Below are 20,470 nucleotides of genomic sequence, written 5' to 3'. Positions count from 1 at the left end.
CGACTAAATTATGTCAAAATTACGATTCTTTTACCAAATATGCCCATTTTGGGATGACAATGCCCATCTATATCCACAACCTAACATTTTCTTCTCTAAACCCCAACACTCCCAATCCATCTACTTCTCCTTTTCTCAAATTTTTGGAATTAATGTGTACCCCAAACTCATTTGTCTTCCTACTCAAAATCAACCTTCTTGTCCAAAATCGACGAAAGACCTATGCCAAGCTCCAACCTCCAACTAATAACCATCTCTAGACATGGGCTTTTCTTTCCTCTCACCCTTTTTTCTACTCGCATTGTTTATCTTCCATTCTTTCTTGTCTCTCTAGCATATCTTTTTTCTTACCTAAATTCATCGAAACAAAATTAGTGAGATTACCATTTGAAGCTAGGAATTTTTTTTCATATTTTGTTATTTTTATACATGGGTTTAGTTTTGTTGTGTTGTTGATATTATATTGCAATCCAAGTTCCTAGACTCTCAGATTTAGATAGATGAGGTAATAAGAAGAGTAGGGCAATGCTGGTAAAAAATGGCAAGCAAAATTAATGCAAAGGGGAGGGTGAACTGAGATACAATTTAGAAACTTAAGCACTTATGGTGTTATTCAAATCAAATAGTCAAGCAAAATAAAATCACAAAGACAACCATAAAGAGGTAGATGTTTTTTGTTCTTGATGATCCCTAGTGGTATTCACGGGTCAAGAACTCTTGTTCAAGAAAGTTCCACTAATATGCTCTATTAGTTAAAAATATAAAGAGATTTTATCTCTCTGTAAGCCAAGTGTAATCCCCAATCACACAATTTAATCTTTCCCCCAAGAGATTTAATACAAACTAGAATCCAACTCTAATGGGCACTATGTTTCTAGATTTCAACCTCTAGAATATCAATAATTCTAGTTTTTTAAGGTACAAGAGAACTTCTATCAAAGAAAGTTAAAATACAAGAGAGTAAAAAATAACTTACAACTTTCCTTTGGAGAGATAGCCCTTCTCCTAGTGAGATTCAAACTTCCAAGTCTTTAAGCACATGGAATGCAATGTGTGGAGTTTGATGGAAGTATTGAATGCCAAGAAAATGCAAAAGCGTTTTGAAGAATTTGGCGTTTTTGGATTTCTTCTCATCCAAGAGGGTAAGATTTGACTTGTACATTTTTCCAAAGTTTTAGTATGCAAATAAAGGGATGAGTTTGGGTCCCTATATATAAGTTTCTTGGCGGAATTAGCCATTTTAAACCATTAGACAAAAGTTGCACAAAGGGTTGATTGATCTATGAAAAGGTATGATCAACCCCTAGTGGTTATATTTGCAATCTTATGATCAATCAGGGTTGATTGATAAATGTCATGGGTTGATCAAGCAAGCACTGTAAAGGTTGATTGATCAAGTTTTATATACTAGCCTGGTAAAATTCTGGTTGATTGATCATGCTTAGATAGGTTAATAGATCATGTTTTATAATTTCAGTTTTAATAGATCATGTTTTATAAGAAGTTGATCAGTCATGCCCAAGGAGGTTGATCGATCATGCTTTATAAACTTGCCTATCTATACACTAGTTAGTTGATCATGCCAACAGGTTGATCGGTCAATCATTATACAAATGGTTGCTGCCAAGGTAAGATTGATTGTGCCTATAATGATTGATTAATCATGCTTTATAAAGCTCGATCAATGTTGATTTTCAGTGTACCACTAAATTCAGAGCATGATAAAAGTAAAAAAAATATATTGTTTTAAAGTTCTAAAACATTTATATGCATCGATAAATATGTTTTTAGAAAATATTTCATGCCCAAATGCTTCAATAAATATTTGTGTATTGAGAATCAGAATTTGGTTGGCTATCTACTTACATAGTAGAGTTCTTTAGATTTTTCTAATGATGTTTAAACTCTAGTATTTAAATCTTCAATCTTCTTCTTTGTGTAAGTTTTTTTTCATAATAACAATCTTCAATGTGCTCTTGTTTCGGGTCTTGAATTGGCAACTTGATTGATTGTTCTTTTGTCTTAAACTTTTGCCCAAAAACTCATAATATTTGTATTGGAATGCATGTGTATAATATACACTAATAACACTGTTAGTAACATAATCTCAAGCTACCCATTTTGTTACCATCAAAATAATATAGATCAACATGATTTTACCATTGGTTTAATAGTTTATATTTTACTTGCTTTATTTTATATGTCGATTCTAAGAATCTAAGTGTATTCTTTTCTTTTAGAAAAACTTTGATTTATTTTTCGTGAAAGTTTTTTCATTTTCATGTACCAAAACAATCTTTTATTAGTCTTTGACGCTATGAGATGGAATTACTAGTTGGGACTTGAAAAAAACTTATGTTTGAGCCCGTAGAAATCATTTTTAAGGGGCTTTTGTGCACGATCATTTTTTGTCCTTTACCATAATGTGACATAGAACTAGGTTAAGGTTAAGCCACTACATAGTAATTTATGTTAGTGTAACTGATAGGATACACAATTAATCCTCGAAAGGAACTTTTCGTTTATGTTAGTAATTTATGCTAGTGTAACTTTCGTTTATCTTCTATAAAACAAATCAGATGGAGTAAATTAACGTGAAGTACAATACCATGTTATGAACTTATGTAGTCCTATTTTACAAGTACATCATACTTCAAAAATGTCTAATACTAGGATAGAATAAAAGCAGGTCTACCATTATGTTATATGGTATTAGTTTTTAGGTACTACTATGTTACTTGCACATAAGATCATATGTTACTGATAGGATACTTATGTTGGCCTAGGTGGCTTCTCAAGATGGGGTGAATTGAGATAATCAAATTAAAAGTGAGGTGTGTGTGTAACTAAAAAAATCATGCACGCAAGTAATTCAAGTTAAATATAACATGCACACACCACAGGGACAAATAAATTTTTTGTTATTGATGTTCCCTTATATAGTTACCGCCCAAGAACCCTTCCTTTGGAAAATTCAACTATATGCTCTAATAGTTAGAAATTAAAAAAAAAATAGTTCTTTTTGGCCACGTGTAGCGCAATACACGATTTGTACAATCCCAATTTCCCCAAGAGATTGTTGCTAGATTCTAGCTCTATATATGCCTTTTTATTTAGATTAAATAGGTCACAAATAAAAAAAGGTAAGAGTTATACCCTTACTTGGATAGATGTTTCTCCTTGAGATATTCAAGTTTCCTCCTCCTTTGTAGCACAATGTGAAATGATCAAGGAGTTAGGACTATATGAATGCAACGATTGATTGAAAGAGAAAAGAGATTTTTCAAAGTGTGAAACTCTCTCTTTCACTCTAAAACACTTTTAAAGGAAATTTGCAAGATAGAGAGTAATGGCTTGAGGATTTGTCAATTAATGCTCATTTCCTCCTCTACACATGGTTTGATGGTTTATTTGTAGCTTCACCACTCAAACAAGTTGTTATTTATCCATTTTTAAATATCAGTACTTTGATTGATCGATCAATCAATCATAATAGTTACTTTTCTTTCAAACAATGACTTATTGATTGATGGATTGATCGATCAAATATGTTACTGTTGGTCCATAAAAGTTAAGTTGATTGATCATTACCAGGTGATGAACAACAATCGAGATTCCCTCTGTTGTGAAATATAAGTATGATTGATCAGGGTATTTTTCTCTGATTGGTCATGCTTTAAGTTCCCTATTGGCAAGGTTTTGATTGATCGATTAATCAGGTGGGACAGTTGATCATTCCATGAGAAATTTTCTTGCCTGGGCAGAGATGATCGATCAATCAAGTGGGATGATCGATCATGCGATATAGCATGAAATGGCCATGTTCTAGATGATCGATCAATCGATTATGGTTGATCAATCATGCTTCACATTTTTGCTTGCACAGTTTTGGATGATCGATCATTACGAATGGTTTATCAATCATTCCAATGCCAGTTCAAAAGTGTTAATTTTTATTGCATGGGAATGTTTTTCTCTAAGTGCTTTAACATGTTCTAAATGATGTTTATGATGATCTTAAATATTTTTAAGTGCAAAATATAACCTAAAACTCCGATTTCACATATGTAATTAAAGAAATGGAGATTATCTCTTAAAAAAGTGACTGGGTTTATTGTATATTACACTTGAACTCTAGTCTTCTTGTTGTTTTCTTCCTTGTGGGTGCTTCTTCAAAAGACATTCTTCAATTGTGGTTGAGGTCTAGATTTTTGGCTTGAAGCGTTAGACCTTGAGATGCATTTACTCTTGAAGGTAAAAAATCTGAAATACTTAGATTTTCAAGTTGTTAGATCGATAAAGTTTTGTTATAATCTAAAACAATATGAGAGTCAATCTACGGTTAATAACTTAATTAACCCTCAAAGAATCTAAATGAAAAGAAAGAAGAAGCGAGAAACACAAGATAACAAGTGGAAGAGGCACCGACAAGAATTAGCAAGGAAGGTCACACCAAAAGCAAAAAAAAAAAAGCAAGGGGTCGTAAACTTAGGGCAAAGTTGGAATTTATACCAAATTTTCATGTAGAGCCTACTCAAAGCTACTTCTAGAATTACAAGAGGCCAGTCAAAGCAAGTCAAAACAATATTTACCTTCCTATTTTTGTGAAATTATATAGAGATATGATTTTTATTTGATTTGGTAATTTCTTTAGTTTATGTAATTTTTTTTATTGACGTAATTGGAAATCCTAATTGAAGTAGTAGTTTCCTAACAGATGTAAGGAATACCTATAAATAGAGGAGGCTTAGATGAACAAATCCTCCAAAACAGAAGAATTTATTTTAGCTTATTCCCCTTCCCTATCTCTCAAATTGGTGCCCTATCACCTCTCCCCTTTTTGCTCCTGTCTACTTTTCTTTTTTCCTTCTAGCTCTTTCTCTCTCCCTCTCTTCCTCTACTTTACTTTTCTCTTATCCCAATCCACTTAACCTCTCTCACTTTTAAGAAAAGATAAGGACTTTTTAACAAGTTAGTTTTCATTAATTGATATTATAATAGTCCTTCTTTGGGACCTCCTTTGTCTCAATCGTTAACCAAATAAAAGCTCAACTTGCCCATATTGCAAATTTGATGATATGTGAAGGAGATAATCTTATATATCGTCAATCTGCAATTTGCTTGAACTGATCTTCTATTTGGTTACTGGTCGAGTCGGAGGAGGTCTTTGAAAAGGACTATTGTGATACCAATTGATAAAAAGTCACTTGTGAAAGGTCTTTATCTTTTCTTAAAAATGCAAAGAAGAGTTTAAAGGGAGGGGTTAAGAGGTTTGGAATAAGAGAGAAGGAAATAAGAGAGGAGTAAAGTAGAGGAGGAGAGGGAGATAGAGAAGAGCTAGAAGGAAAATAGAGAAGGCGAAAAGAAAAAAAAGAAGAGAGGTGCTATGGCACGAGTTTGAGAGAAAGAGAGGGAGAAGAGGATTAAGAAAGAGTAAACTAAAATAAAATAAATTCTTTGACTTTAGATGATTTATTCATCCTAGCCTTCTCTATTTATAGGTTTTCCTTTACATCTATTAGAAAACTCCTACAATTAAGATTTTCAATTACATCATTTAATAAAATAAGTAACATAATCAAGGAGAAGTTTATCATAATTCAAAGGAAAATGCTAAATCAAATAAAAGCCCTATCTCTAGAAAATTTAACAAGAATAGGAAGGTAAAGATTGCTTTGACTTGCTTTGACCAGCCTCTTGGAATTCTAGAAGTACCATTAAGTTGGCTCCACATGAAAATTTGGTGTAAATTCCAAATTTGCTCCTAGCGTCACTCCCCCTAGCTTTTGTTTGCTTTTGGCATCACTTTTACTTTCTAATTCTTGTTGGTGCCTCTTCCACTTGCTATCTTGTACTCCTTTGCTTTTTCTTTATTCTCATATAGATTCTTTTGAGGGTTAACTAAGTATCCTATCAGTTAATAGGACCTTATTTACAAGTAATAAAAATGCATACCATACAGCATATTGGTAGACTTGCTTTTGTTCTATCCTAGTATCATACATTTTTTAACTATAATGTACTTATAAAAATAGTACTACAAAAGTTCATAACATAGAATTGCACTTCACTTTAGTTTAGTTCATCTAATATAGCTAACATGGTAATATTTTTGTTTTATAGGAGATAAAAGGAAAGTATCAACATCTCTTTCATTTGTGTACTATGTTGTGACCAATTTCCATTGTCAACTAGTACCGTGGATTATGTTATTGTAGTATATTGTGCTCCTCAAAGTTTCCTCTTTATTTATTTCTTGCAATAAATATGAAAAAGTGAAGACTGACGAAGAAGACCTTAAAGACTTATCTCGACGTCATCAAGTGATGACAACTTGGCCCGATCATATTCTATTCCACCTATAGAGCAAGTGGAGGTGGCCACTTTCTTGCAACACTTGGATGAGGTAGTGACAAGCAGTACCATATTAAGGGAGGTACCCTCTCCTCCCCCACCCCCTCAAGAGAGGTGATAACCCTTATATTTGAAGTTATAATCTTACCAAGTCAAATGGTGGAGGCAATAGCCCGAACTCCATTTAATGGTGTTTGTAAACTACCTTTAATTGTGGACAATAGGTCTATTTTGTAATATATAGTCCATCACTGAGTTGTCCCCACCCCACCCCACCCACCCACCCACCCACCCCCTCAAACACTACAAAGGCTTTTTGGCAATAAGTCTAAACTAACAATAACCACACTCATCAACAAGATTAAGACCCTTGTAAAAAGGGAGATGGCTTGGAAAATATTGTTTTGTGTTTATGTTTTGATCATTTTTATTAAATTGTTCATTCTAATGAAGGATTGAATAAGTAATTATTTATGTATATAGATGATTTAGATATGTTGTATATGGTAGATGCCATTTTCAACTTCATCCCAAGAGGAAATACAACATCATTTGCCAAGGGTGGACATTTTTTCGGTGGATGTAAATTGGGTTGGAAAATTTGAACCTTAGAATACGTGGAGATGTGTATAGGTATGTAGGTTGCAAGGAAGAATATTTGATAATAAACTCTTCAATATGTGTTATATTCTCACATAACTTAGTAGTGTTCTTTGAGAGTATGATGTTATTATAGATGTCATAATTTTGCAATGATGGATGTGATAGAATCTTTTACAACATTCAAAAGAGGTTTGTCATGCCCGATATCCTACAATTTAGATATTGCGATATGACACACACATTCAAGTTGGAGACCAGCCATGGAAGAAGAGATGGCAACTTTGCATAACAATCAGACTTGGAAGTTGGTTTCCCTTCCACCATAAAAGAAAACAAAGGGATGTAAGTGGGTATTTACAGTTAAATGTAATATTGATAACAATGTTGTTAGGTTGAAGTCTTGATTGGTAGCCACATAATATACTCGGTGTCATGGTATAGATTATGAGAAAATATTTTTTCTTGTGGGAAAACTTTATCCTTATATCACTTGTTGCTAATTTTAACGATCTCTTCATGACTCAATGTCAAAAATACATTTTTGAATGGATATCTTGAATAAGAGATATATATGGATCAACCACTTGGTTTTGTCGTTGAAGAGGAGGTATGCAAGTTGAAGAAATCTTTGTATGGCATGAAACAATCAACTAGGTCATGGTTTGACAAATTGAACAAAGTGATGATTAAGTTTGATTTAATAGGTATGTTATTGATCATTCTATGTTTGTAAAAGACACTAACAAGAATATATGTAGATGACATTATTTAAACAGGGAGTGATTAAGATGGTATTCAACAAATGAAGGTCAAATTATATAAAAAATTTGTGATAAAAGATTTGGGGTTACACAAATATTTCCTTGTGATTGAGGTACTATAGTCAAGGTATGACATTATTTTATCTCAACAGAAATATATACTTAATTTTCTTAAGGAAACAAACATGTTGGGAAGTCTATTGTAGATACTCCAATGGATCCTAATTTGATTGTGCTGGTTTGGGAGAAGAGTAGATGTTGGAAAAATATCAAAGTTTGGTAGGCAAGTTAGTCTTTCGTATTGTAACCAAACCCGACATTTATTTTTTGTGAGTGTTGTTAGCCTATATATGCATAAGCTTCAAGTCTCATATTGACAAGCATTGGAAAAGATACTTTGGTATCTAAAAAAGTTTCATGGGCAAGGGCTCCTATACAAATGGCATGGACATGTTAACATTGAAGGTTTTTGCAGATACTGATTGAGTTGGTTTATTGGATGACAAGAAATCTACCTTGGGATATTGTACTATGGTTGGAGGTACCTTACCACTTGGAAAAGTAAGAAGCAAATAGTGTTGCCAAAATTAGCACAGAGGCAAAGTATAGAGTAATGAGACATGCAGTCAATGATATATTGCTCTTATTTATGAACTTGGATTCTATAAAGGTGCTTAAATTAAACCAGTTATGATAATCAAGTAGTTCTACATAGTGCTTCCATTCCAGTTTTCCATGGAAGAACAAAACATATTAAAATTGACTAGCACTTCATTAGGGAAAAAAGTGTAAGCTGAATTATCTGCCTAGAAAATGTCTCCTATCAAAATCAAGTTGTTGACATCTTCACAAAAACAATTGCTAAAAGACTGCTTCTTTGTACCCGTTTCAATCTAAACATATATGATGTATATGCAACGACTTGAGGGAGAGTGTTGAAGAATTAAGAATATTTGGGTTATGATTGTAATTAAGCTTTGAACCCTATCTACTTTAATATTGATGGCATTATTTGAATTTTATTTGAAATCAATATAAATAGAATGAAGGAGAGGAGGGCAACTTGGAACCTAACTGTCTCTCTCTCTTCGTTTCACGAGTTCTTCCCTTTTATTCTATTCTTCTTCTTCTTCTTTTTCTCTCTTCTTGCTTACTCCAAACTGTCACTTCTCTTACATGACACTCGAGGGCATACCTTTAAATGCTTAACCATGAGACCCTAGTATTTAACATTCTAGAACTCACAAAAACTTCAAACTAACCCGGAGAATCAAATATGAAGCCACCTACTTTGATACCATGACAATTGAACTTGTTAAATTCTAGGGCCTCAACTCATAGATTCTTCGATTAGGTAAGAAGGAGAGAAAGAGGGAAGAAGAAAAAGGAAGAAAGCAAGAAGGAGAAGAAGCTTATCTAGGAGGATAAGAGGCTACACGTGTGGAGAAATATAGGAGAGAAAGAGAGCTCATACATGAGCTCCTCTCCTTTATCTTATTGATAATAAATTTTTTGACGCAATTACAACTCTACACTTAGGCAATAATTAATAAGAAGAACCAAATAATTAAAGTAGAATACATGACTACTTGTAACACTCCCTCAAGCAAGTGCAAAACATCAAAATCACATAACTTGTAACATGAATACCAATACAACAACTGTTTTGGTGAAGATATCTTCCAACTGACTCTTGGAGGGGAGATAACGTGTGCTAATAATTTCATATCTAAGCTTCTCTCTAATGAAATAATAATCAACTTCAATATGTCCGGTTCTCTTATGACACACTAGATTCATAGCAATGTGAATAACGACTTGATATCACAATAAAGTTGCATCACAATAAAGTTGCATAGGGATTTCCATTGTGAGACTTAGTTCTATGAAGAGAGACTTGAGCCACACCATTTCATTGACTCCACGCACCATGGTTGTATATTATGCTTCTATACTTGATATTGCCACCCCACTTTGCTTCTTACTTCATCAAGCCACTAAGTCTCCACCAACATTTGTACAGAAATTAGAAATAAATTTCTTGTCATCAGGAAAACCTACTCAATCTGCATCGACCAATCCTTCAATTATGAGGTGTCTGTGGTTTTAATATAACAACACTTGTCCTGGATTTTTCTTCAAATATCTTAAAATCCTCTTAAGAGCTTGCTAATAAGAGAATTGTGGTTTGTGCATAAACTGACTAATTATACTTAAAAAAAATGAGATATATGGTCTAGTAATTATCAAATAGATTAATTTTCCAACATCTACCTCATTACCATACTTTGCACACAACTTCAGATTTGGGTCCATCAGGGTATCAAGAGGTCTATAATTAAGCATTCCAAGCTACCTTGCTAAATTGGTTAAACCATATTCACTTCGAAAAGACCCTCATTGTTATAATAATTATATTGCTATATTTTTTTAAATGGGCCGTATTACAACCTCAGGGTCGCCCCTTCCCTAAATCCCAAACCCTTTAACCTGAACAAAAACCCGGTTCAGCGGGTGAACCGGTCCAAGTTTTATCCCATGGTTAGGAATAAAAAAGTTTTAGAAAGGATGGAGGGGTTAAGTCGTCACTTCAGAATTGTAGCATTTCACATGCTTGCAATTGTGCCGTTAGGATATGGAAAGTCGGCCGTCGGCGTCCCTTCTTAAACGACCTCCGAGACGCTCTTTAGCTCCTTTAAAGATTACTAGCCGTTGCTTTTACCTTCCTGCTCTCTCCCTCGATTCTCCTCAATAGATTCAGGATCTCGTCTCCAGATTTCCCTATGGCCGTCGCATTGAGCAGCGCTTCTCCTACCCATGTTAACAAGGTTATCTCTATCTTCATCTTAGCCCTCTGTCCGTCCCTCCATCCGCCTTTTTCACACTACTCAATTTTCTTTATCGTTTTTTTTTTCTTTCTTTGCAGGATTCCACTGTTTCCCTTTCTTGTTCTTCTCAGCTTAGTCCGACCTCAGAAGACCGTTTTTGGAGCAATTTTAGTGATCGGATCGAGGTCATTCTTGAAAATCGAAAACGCAAGGGGCCTGGCATCTCTGTAAGAAGTCAATTTCTTTCCGGAAATGGCCTCTTTTTTCTTTCCTTCTTGTCATTACATTCTTTCAAAAAATGAAACTGGGGTCTCCTGGATGAAAAATTTTGCAGGCTGTGTCGGGAGAGGAGCGTGAGAAACGATTCAAAGAGGACACTACGCTTTTGCTTAGGGGATTTGATTCAGTTGCATCTTCTCTGTCTCAGCTTACAAATAATATAGATGCTGCTCTGCAGGTAAATTTTGCATTTTCATCAGCCCGAAAGTACTAAGTGCAGCTATAACACCCTTGCTGTTTAACTAATTCTGACCTCCATCAGCGGATTTCGACAATGTAGTCGCATTTCCAGGAAGTGGGTGCTGAAGCAATCCTGGTTCTATATTTTGTTTTAGCCAGATTTGTTTTCAAAACATTTAGCAGTGAAGAGCCACAGCAACTCTTCGGATGCCTCTCAGTATGTCACTTATACACGCTAAAATGATGTTCAGATGTTAGGTTTCTCTCTGCAGAACACACACGACCCTGCTAATATGAAGCCATAGAACTTGCCTCAAAATTTAATCTTAAAAAAAGAAATATCCAAAACAGATGTTTTATATTCTAGATTTAGGTAAGAATTCTTGAGTTAGGTAGCATTTCCTGATTGCCGCTTTAAAGATTGATAATTTTTTTACTTTGTGAAGGGCTGGTCTCACCTCACCCATGTTTTGCTATTTTGCATTCTCTCAGGGAGCAAGAGATCTAGCAAAACCATCATTAACAGAACTATTGAACAGAGACTCAGAGAAAGTGGAAAAGGAAGAAGAGATCCAGGCAGCTGAAAATCAATGTGGGATTGACGAGTCATCGTCCATAATTGAAAGCAAAGACAAGCAAAGCCCTGGAGGCATTGAGAAAAATGAGAAGCTAAAGAAAGCTAGAAATGTTTGTACTTCTCATCTCACTTTCCTTTGTTCCATTTATTTATCTCTTGCACTGCTAATGCCTTCTTTGATTTTCCCAGCTTGCAGTTTCTATGGCTACTAAAGCTGCGACCCTTGTGAGAGAACTAAAATCAATTAAGTCAGATTTAATTTTTTTTCAAGAAAGGTGTGTTCTCCTTGAGGAGGAAAACAGGAGGCTCCGAGATGGCTCTGTGACGGGTTTGAGACCAGAGGAAGACGATCTGGTAGGCATAATTTCTCTTTCCTGTTTACTTTTTCTTTAAACAACAGATATGGTCTATTGTATTAGTTAGTGTATGAAACTTACATTGCAATGTTCAACAGGTGAGGCTTCAACTGGAGGCACTTCTTGTAGAGAAATCTCGATTAGCAAATGAAAATGCTAATTTAACCAGAGAGAACCAGTGTCTTCACCAACTTGTGGAGTACCATCAATTGACCACCCAAGATTCGTCCGAATCATTCGAACAAACTATTCATGGGATGTGCTTGGATTTCTCATCTCCATCATTGGAGAAAATTCAAGAACATGAGGAAGATGATGATGGGGAGGGAACTCATACGCCTGACTCGGTTATTTTTGAATTTCCTACCGTAGAGCCCTCTCATGAAGATCAGTAGTAGTAGTAGTATCATTAATTTATCACTGCAAATTTTATTAACTTATTGAAGTTGGCTTTGTCAGTCATGTATGTAATGGAGAGAGTTTATTTATATGGCAATAGAAAGAAAAAGACAGGAATAGGGCTGCTTATAATGGCCTTCAGAGGCGTTCAACATTGAAAGGTAAAACTTGTGTTAAGACTAGGACATGCAACTAGTAACTGTAAAATTCAAGCAAGAGGACTGAGTACAATGACATTGTAAAGGAAGCTGTTATTTTTCAAAGGCAGAGTAAGAAAAAATATATTTGTTCAAATTGGTGCCTATTTGAAGGAGGCTCACACTCTTTAATAATATAGGAATAACATCAGACTAGATGTAAGTTAAAGATAATTTTTTATTATCTTCAGTTATTTCTTTTAACTAAGATTTATCTTTCTTATTACCCGTTCTAGGTGTTAATTTGAACAAAAGATTCATACAAAAGAAACATTGAAAGAAAGGCAAGGACCATCTTGTTGAGAGACTCTTTAAGCAGAGGATAAAGCATGAATATGATCTACGAAGTGCCAACCATACAAGAAACACAACAATCATGTGTCATACCTTGATAATATCCATTAAAGAAACCAAAAGGGTTGTAGTAAGAAAGAAAGCCAATCATGTTCATTAGTTGTAGCGATGGCATCTCACTTGACCACAGAGATTTTGGAGAAGTTTGATTTAAGATCTTGAAAAGCTTTGGATGCCTCGTCCGCCCATGTGAATCTTCTCTTTTTCAATAATTTTGTCAAAGATTTCCTTATAGTCTTATTCTATTTTGAAAGCTTGCAAAAAAACCTGCAACAATCGCAGACCTTTCCTCATGGCAGGTCTTCACCAGGTCTAAGTTGGCTGGTTCTGGGGCGAATGAGAATTTTGATTGAGGTGCATGCGATCCTCTGAGACCCCTGTGAGCTGCCCTCATGGTAAACTGGGCGGTAGATGCGGCAAGCTGTTACACAATAATACCATAGCTCTTAATTAATCTCCTGTAAAAACCAGTCAAGCCAGAAATCCGAGAAGCTACTTGACTGTGTTAGAAATAGGCCAAGAGGCAATCACTTTGAGTTTCTTAGGATCTGTGGACACACCTGCCAGAGAGATGACATGTCCAAATATACCATAATAGTGGTGCCAAAGGTTCAGTTTGATTTCTACACAAAGAGACTTTTTGTGCCATAAGATCTGCAAAACTAGAACATGAGGATATTGTTAAAAAATACTAACACAAACTTTCTCCCAAGGGGCCTAATATAGAGTTCATGGGAGCTTGGAAGGTTGAAGGAGCCATCAACCCAAACAGCATGACAAGGAACACATAATGGCCTTCATGGTTGCAAAAAGCCATTTTCTCAATATCTGACGGAACCATTCAGATTTGGTGGTACCTTGATTTGAGGTCAAGCTTAGTGAAAACAGCAGCTCCACGAAGTTCATCCAACAACACTTCTATGACTAGAGTAAGGAATTTGTCAATGACAGTGATTGCAATCAATGCCCTGTAATCACTATAGAACCTCCATGTCTCATCTTTTTTCTAAGAAGCAACACTAGGGAAGAAATATGAATTATGGCTCAGTCAGATGATGCCTACATCCAACATTTCTTTAACTAACCTCTCAACTTTTGTCTTCCTTAAACTAACCTCTCAATTTTTGTCTTCTCTCTGTGTGGGTAAGGTACAACCATACATTAGCTGAAGGGACACCTAGAACAATGGGTATGTTTTGCTCATGCTTGCAATGGAGGAAGACCCTTAGGTTCCTGAAAAAAGGTCATTGGACTAGCTGAGAGCATCAAGAAGTGTACATACAAGGGTAGGCAAAGGGGAAATATCATCCAAACTGAGATAGACAACATCTGTAGTGGTAGTCACTGGCATTGCCTTGAAAGCAATTTTGGATCCCCCACTTGGACAATCTCCTAATGTTCCATCACACCACTCTATCATTTTGATCTTGAAGAATGGTTAAATAAAATTCCAAATGACAGTTCCAAACGTTTGAAACCATTACAAAGCCACTACAAGTAAGTCCCCTTGACAAGTAAGACATAAAAATCTGTAATTATCTTTGTTTCTTTGCAAGGTCAATTCCACTTTCTTACACAAGGCTGAACAAAAGAGAGATTTCCCATTGCCCACCATTATTTGAAAAGAAGTGATGCCCGTCTATGGTAAATTTAATCTCTTAACCACCTTCCCACACATAAAGTTGTGGGTGCCCCCAATATCAAGGAGGACATCAGTTTCATAGTGCGAGGGTTGCAATTCCCCACAAGTGCATGAAGAGACTTGAGAAAATTCTTCCTACACTTTCTCCTCTATAATCTCTTCTTCAGTAGTATCCTAATCTGTAGTTTCTTTGTAGAGATATAAGTAATATCACTTACACGTATGCCTCAGAGAGTTTTTTAGCAAAATTAAAGCAGATCCTCGAGCCCACCTGCTGCCCCATCTCCTCTTATGTCAGTTTTCAAAATGGCTTCACCCCTAAATTACTTGTCGGCTGGTTTATAGTGGCAATAGAATTGTCATTTTTTTTACCAACACAGTTGGTTTGGATGAGAACCCCAAACTCTTGTTTGTCATCTCATTGCTACTCTTTTTGGGTTGGAACCCCAAATTCTTTAAGATTAACTTTTGTTCCTGTTCATTTGCCAATCTTGTAGACTCAACCATTCTCTTCAGATTGAAGGAACTCGTCTCTGCTGGAGTGTCCCATTAGAAAGCCCCTAATAAAGCAACTGAGATTCACGTCATTTGCCCAACCACGCACTCGGTTTGACAATCTTTCGAATTTGGACTGATAGGCATGGACTATGGTGATCTGCTTTAGCTTTGCAAGGACACCATAGAAGTTCTCATGTTCCTTCATGCCGAACCATTCACAGAAAATGGAAGTGAATTCAGTCCACGTGGGTTCCCCGTTATCTTCTTTGTGGCTATAATACCACTACAACACCTCACCTTCCAAGTAAAAACTAACTTACTGTTCAAGACTCTTGAGTCCCATGGTACTCTAAAAATTGCTCCACCCTCTTGATCCAAGCCATTGGCTCCTCATAGTCCACATACTATAGGCAATCTAATCACATCATCCTCTTACTAACTCCTGTAGACAAACCATCAGTAGCTTCCACCGATAAAGACCCCTCGGCTCCTTTTCTTTTGTACACCAAGCCTTCTTTAATTAGTTCTTGCAAAGCACTGAATTTTGTTTCGATTATTTGTGCTAATTCATTCTCCAATCTTTACATCAAAACCATCACAACAATCTAAAAGAGACACTAGTTTTACCTAGCAAGTGTTTATAAGTGTGGACCATACTTCCTCTTTCCTTTGCACTTCACGTCGAACACCTTGTATGCGTCAACTTAACCAAAAACTGAAACTTACCCCAGAATACCATAATCAACACTAGAGTAGACAACACTCACTGGATGAAACGGTTGCAGAGAGGACATTGCAATTAGTACTCTTGATTGATGGCTAAGGTTTTCGTTGTGCAACTGACACTCATGTTTTTTAGGTTTTCTCTGTGTGCCACCCTCCTCTTGGTAACTGGAAATTGTGGTCCCCTCTCCTCTTTCCTTCAAAGTTATCTTCCTCCCACACCACTACCCATGGATTCGCCCACAGTTCAAGAATACGACTGCTCTGATACCAATTGATGTCAATGAAACTCCAGGATATTTATGTCCCATCGTTGATTTTCATATGCTGAAGTTTTCTGTGAATATAAGTTCCTGAAAACTTGTAATCTGGATGCATTTCACGAGGAGAGGTACTGAGATATTCAATGCTTATAAGAATTTGATGCTTACCTGTAAGGTAATCGCTTCCCCTGTCGCTGACAGTTTTATCAGAGGGAGCTGGTGCAACCTTTATGTTCAACTTTTGGGAATTCTTATATAGGTCAAGTGCATCATAATAACTTAGGAGAAAGCAATGGCCGCTTAGTAATTTCTGAAGGCCAATCACATGAACAGAAAATTTGCTACACTTCTGCTAAAAGTGATGCACAATGGCTTGCCCATATGAGAGAATTTATTAGTTTCAACTTTCTTTAATAAGTTTGATCACCAATGAGACATGTAAATAAGGGTAAAGCATTTGACATTCAGCAAGTGAGATCCAAACTTGATTACTTCGAACCATTTGATGTTGTAGCCATGCTGTATCCAGGAGTCTTCGCAACCTTCCTGTCTGTCATCATCCTCCTGATCCTCTGCACGTCGCTCCACAAACTGGCTGCTGCATAAATGTTAGATAAAACCACATAAACCCCATCGTTCCAGGGCTCTAATTCCAATAAATTCATGGCAACCCACTCTCCTATCTCAACATTCCCGTGCTTCTCACAAGCACCCAAGAGTGTACCCCAAATAACCGAATTTGGCTTCATTGGCATCCCTCTCACCAGCTCCCTCGCCTCTGTTAACCTTCCAACTCGCCCCAATAGATCCACCATGCACCCATAGTGGGACATCTGAGGCCTGATTCCATACTCTCCAGCCATAGCGTTGAAGTAGTCACTTCCTTCCTCCACTAATCCCCCATGCACACATGCACTAAGGACACCCACAAAAGTTACCTCATTAGGCCAGATCCCACTCTGCCTCATTTCTCGAAAGAAGTCCAACGCCTCATTTACGTGCCCATGCATGGCCAGGCTTACAATCATTGACGTCCATGTAGAGACATTGCGCTCAACCATCCCTACAAAGACCTTATAAGCAAGATCCAGCTGACCACACTTCCCGTACATGTCTATTAACGAATTTGACATCAAAATGTCTGACTTGCTTAAGGATTTCGCCTGGTAAGCACATTTATGTATCTGGAGGGCCAAACTCAAATCACCAACACTTCCACAGGCAGATGCAACACTGACCATGGTCACATCATCGGGTAGGATACCAAATCTCCGTAGCTCCAGGAACAAATAGATAGCTTCTTTTGATCGTCCTCCTTGAGCAAAGCCTCCTATAAGAGCATTCCAAGAACCCAGTTTCCTGTAAGGATTTTGTGCAAATATTTGAAGTGCACCATCGAAATCTCCCGCCTTGCTATAAACATTTATGAGGCCGCTCTCGACGAACTCGTGAACTTCAAGCCCAATTCGTATAGCAAAGGAGTGGAGTTGCCGCCCCCACTCAATAACTAAGACTTGACACACTGCCTTAAAAGCTATCGGGAGAGTGTAACAATCCGGCAGGATCCCAGCACGCAACATTTGGATGTAAACACGAAGAGCCATGTAAGGGCTAGATAGTCTCAAATATGGTCTCATGAGAGAATTCCAATAAAATGGTGCTGGGTATAACTCTAGCACTTGAAATCGAGTCATTTTCGCATAAACTTGGTTCAATTGATACAAACTAGAACAGGATTGCAAATGACTCATGAAGGAATCAATCAGATTCCAGGAGGAAACTAGCGACGCTTGCGTAGATTTGCATGGGGTGAAGCCAGCTTGAAAGGACAGAGGAATGCATTCTTGAGTTTGAACAGGTAGGCAAGCTCTGAGACGACGTAAAACAATCGAAGTATAAATATTTATAAAGCAAAATTTGGATTTACACTCATTAAGGAGTGGAAGGCGACTGACAGAATGCATGGGGTGGATCTGAAGAAGAAGAAGAGCAACATCTGGATGCACTATTGGCTAAATGGTGAAGTACAACTGCGTGTTCTACTATGATGGAAATAGTAATTGGGTTAACTCCATCTACAGCTTCAGACACGCGAAATGGACCTGCAAAGTGCCCACTGCCCAGTACCCAGATAATGGCCAGTCAATCTGTTCACATACAGCCCGGCACCTGATCCAACCCAAAACCTCGGGTTTGAAGATTTAACCTCGCAGGTCGGGGACGGGATGGGTTTAGGGTTTAAAATTGGGTTCGGGTTTTAAAAAACCTGACCCTAACCGACCCATGCCCACTCCTAATGGAAATGCGTTGGGCCTCCCGTCATGGTTTTTAAAATAAATTACTAAAACACTAATAAATTTAATGACCAACTTAAACCCTAAATTATAGATCTAACATCTCGTAGGATTAAGTGCACTTAGTCATGAGTGACTAACGAACCATTGAACTTACATAACGATCATGGCCGAACCGGTTTTGTCATTGTTGTGAACATCACTCCATCTTCTCCTGCCAGGAGGGACATATTTCTTGCGGCAAGTCCAAGGCCAGGAGCTAAGCCAGTTGAGACCAAGGAAAGGAAAAAGTAACACGAGCAACACCTTACCAGAAGTTGGAGCACGATTAATATGGTCTCAAGATTGCTATGATCACCTTGGATGTTGGAGAGAAAGATGTCTGCTGCGTATGGTCTACGCCTCTTGCTGGCCAGCTGCCAGTGGGAAGATACTGAGCACTGAAGCAGAATAGGAAGAAATAAATCTTCCACCATCCGTATTTCTGCCAAGACAGATTATGCTTCTGCTTCTGCTTCAGCACAGCTAGCTAGCATCTGATCCATGGGCAAAGTCGATCGTAGCTTTTATCTGCAGAACTTTGCCCTCACATGAGCAGGAAGAAGGAATCCTAGTCGAATTAGGAGAGCACCTCGAGGCAGTTCTTGGCCTGAACGACACTTTGACAGAAAATCTGAACGACGATTATCAGAGTAATCCACCAGAGTAATTAAAGAGATTACAACATGTCTTTCGGCAAAAACTTGATCGTTATAATTTCCAGGGAATAAAAACTCTGAAATTAAAATTACAAAGTAATTCATGTCCTTAAAACACAACCGTTTCTAATCTCATTAAAATGCTAATAGAATGATTATAGTTAAGAACTAGCTCAAAGTGATACAAACTTTCACTTATTTTGGTTTGCCAAGAATCAAGCTAAGGAAGCAAAAATCTACTCATTGGGTCGTATTCACTTCATGTGCCAACAATATCCAACCTTGCAAACTAATCAACACCAGAGAGCCCCCATCGTATCTTTAAAAGCAGTACCATGAACAGCCGACTGTTTGTGCGGAACCCGTCCTCTCCTGTCTATGCAGAGTTGAGCAATTGACATGATATGAGACACGCTCATGTGCTCTCGCCCGTCTTCCCCACCTTGTCGAGACCAGTCATTCGCCGAACAACCATCTGATTTGCTCCATCTTCTTTCCTAGGCGCCGAAGCACTCGAGTTTATCTGAGCGAAATCGGGAAAAAACCCATGACGGGTCCCATCCAAATTATAAAAGCTCGATTTACCGCCTCATTTTATAGAATTTCAATTTCATACCCAATCTTCAATTTTACATTTTTCCAAAAAAGTTAAAAGCTTTCGCTAAAATTTTCACTATTAAATGGAATAAGCGGCCCAAGGATCATCTTGAAAGATGAAACGGGCTGCTTGTCTCCGGAGTGCAGACATTTAAGTCCCCTCATAAATGACATCGGCGTTGCGCAGACGCTATTTTACACCTGCTCAACCAAAGCCTTTAAGAGCTTAGAGAAAAGCTGCTTATTAATGGCTTCCGCGGCACTGACCTATGGCACGCTTGTAAATACCAGCCATGGGGAGTATACGTGGACAAATCCCGATTCCAGATGATGCATGGATGCTTTCATCTTGTACTTTGGCTTACAAGTTAAAACTTGGTCGGCGCTTTACCTCTGTCAGGTACGTGTTTGCATGTTTTCTTACACGTCAGCATCTAAACCGCGAAAGCGAAAAGCTTATCCTTAAACCAAAACTCGAGTCCTCACGCGAAGCGCACGTGTCGGATTCTCCCCCTTGGACGTCACATCTTCGACATGCTACAAGGTGCTCACCAACGTGGCCCGACCCGAATGCACGTGCGAGAAGCAACGGAGAAGGAGGAGGGCACCAATGGACATCCGCCAAATTTCATTGACCACCACGGGGTTTGGCTTTCGACACGAGCGAGGCAGTCTCACATGGCCGCTGACACCGTCTCCAGCTCTATCACGTGCTATCCCGGGCCCCCACCTTAGTATCTCAAAAAAAACAAAAAAAGCGGGTCAAGATATTATTATTAAAAAGAAATATTAAAAAATAAAATAAACCCTCACGCCAAGCAACTGCCAAGGTGCTCTTCCGCTTTTGCAGTCTTCCCTTTTAAACCA

The 20,470-nt window shown here is 37.4% G+C and overlaps 2 protein-coding genes across 2 annotated transcripts; one reads left to right on the top strand and one right to left on the bottom strand.

Moving 5' to 3' along the window:
- Nucleotides 1-10,366: 10,366 nt before the first annotated feature.
- Nucleotides 10,367-12,600, top strand: LOC137937133 (uncharacterized). The gene is made up of 6 exons (XM_068782200.1): nt 10,367-10,546; nt 10,645-10,773; nt 10,881-11,003; nt 11,498-11,692; nt 11,772-11,936; nt 12,037-12,600. The coding sequence occupies exons 1-6, from the start codon at nt 10,502-10,504 to the stop codon at nt 12,331-12,333; spliced, it is 954 nt and encodes a 317-aa protein (XP_068638301.1). The 5' UTR covers nt 10,367-10,501; the 3' UTR covers nt 12,334-12,600.
- A 3,253-nt stretch (nt 12,601-15,853) lies between these two features.
- Nucleotides 15,854-17,979, bottom strand: LOC137937663 (pentatricopeptide repeat-containing protein At1g77170, mitochondrial-like). Its single transcript, XM_068782774.1, has one exon. It carries the CDS (start codon nt 17,976-17,978, stop codon nt 16,503-16,505), a length of 1,476 nt encoding a protein of 491 aa, XP_068638875.1. The 5' UTR covers nt 17,979; the 3' UTR covers nt 15,854-16,502.
- Between the last annotated feature and the right edge of the window lie 2,491 nt (nt 17,980-20,470).

The sequence above is a fragment of the Aristolochia californica genome, unplaced genomic scaffold (genome assembly GCF_029961685.1).
Source record: "Aristolochia californica isolate CCGP_79_NKW_82.1479 unplaced genomic scaffold, dmAriCali1.0.hap1 SCAF_7, whole genome shotgun sequence".
NCBI lineage: Eukaryota > Viridiplantae > Streptophyta > Magnoliopsida > Piperales > Aristolochiaceae > Aristolochia > Aristolochia californica.
The sequence above is the reverse complement of the archived record's forward strand: the minus strand, read 5'-3'. Positions and strand labels throughout refer to the sequence as shown.

Coding starts and splice junctions, on each gene's coding strand:
- LOC137937133 (XM_068782200.1), top strand. CDS start 10,502: ATGGCCGTCGCATTGAGCAGCGCTTCTCCTACCCATGTTAACAAG. Junction 11,004..11,497: donor ATATAGATGCTGCTCTGCAG/GTAAATTTTGCA, acceptor GCATTCTCTCAG/GGAGCAAGAGATCTAGCAAA. Junction 11,693..11,771: donor AGCTAAAGAAAGCTAGAAAT/GTTTGTACTTCT, acceptor TGATTTTCCCAG/CTTGCAGTTTCTATGGCTAC.
- LOC137937663 (XM_068782774.1), bottom strand. CDS start 17,978: ATGCATTCTGTCAGTCGCCTTCCACTCCTTAATGAGTGTAAATCCAAA.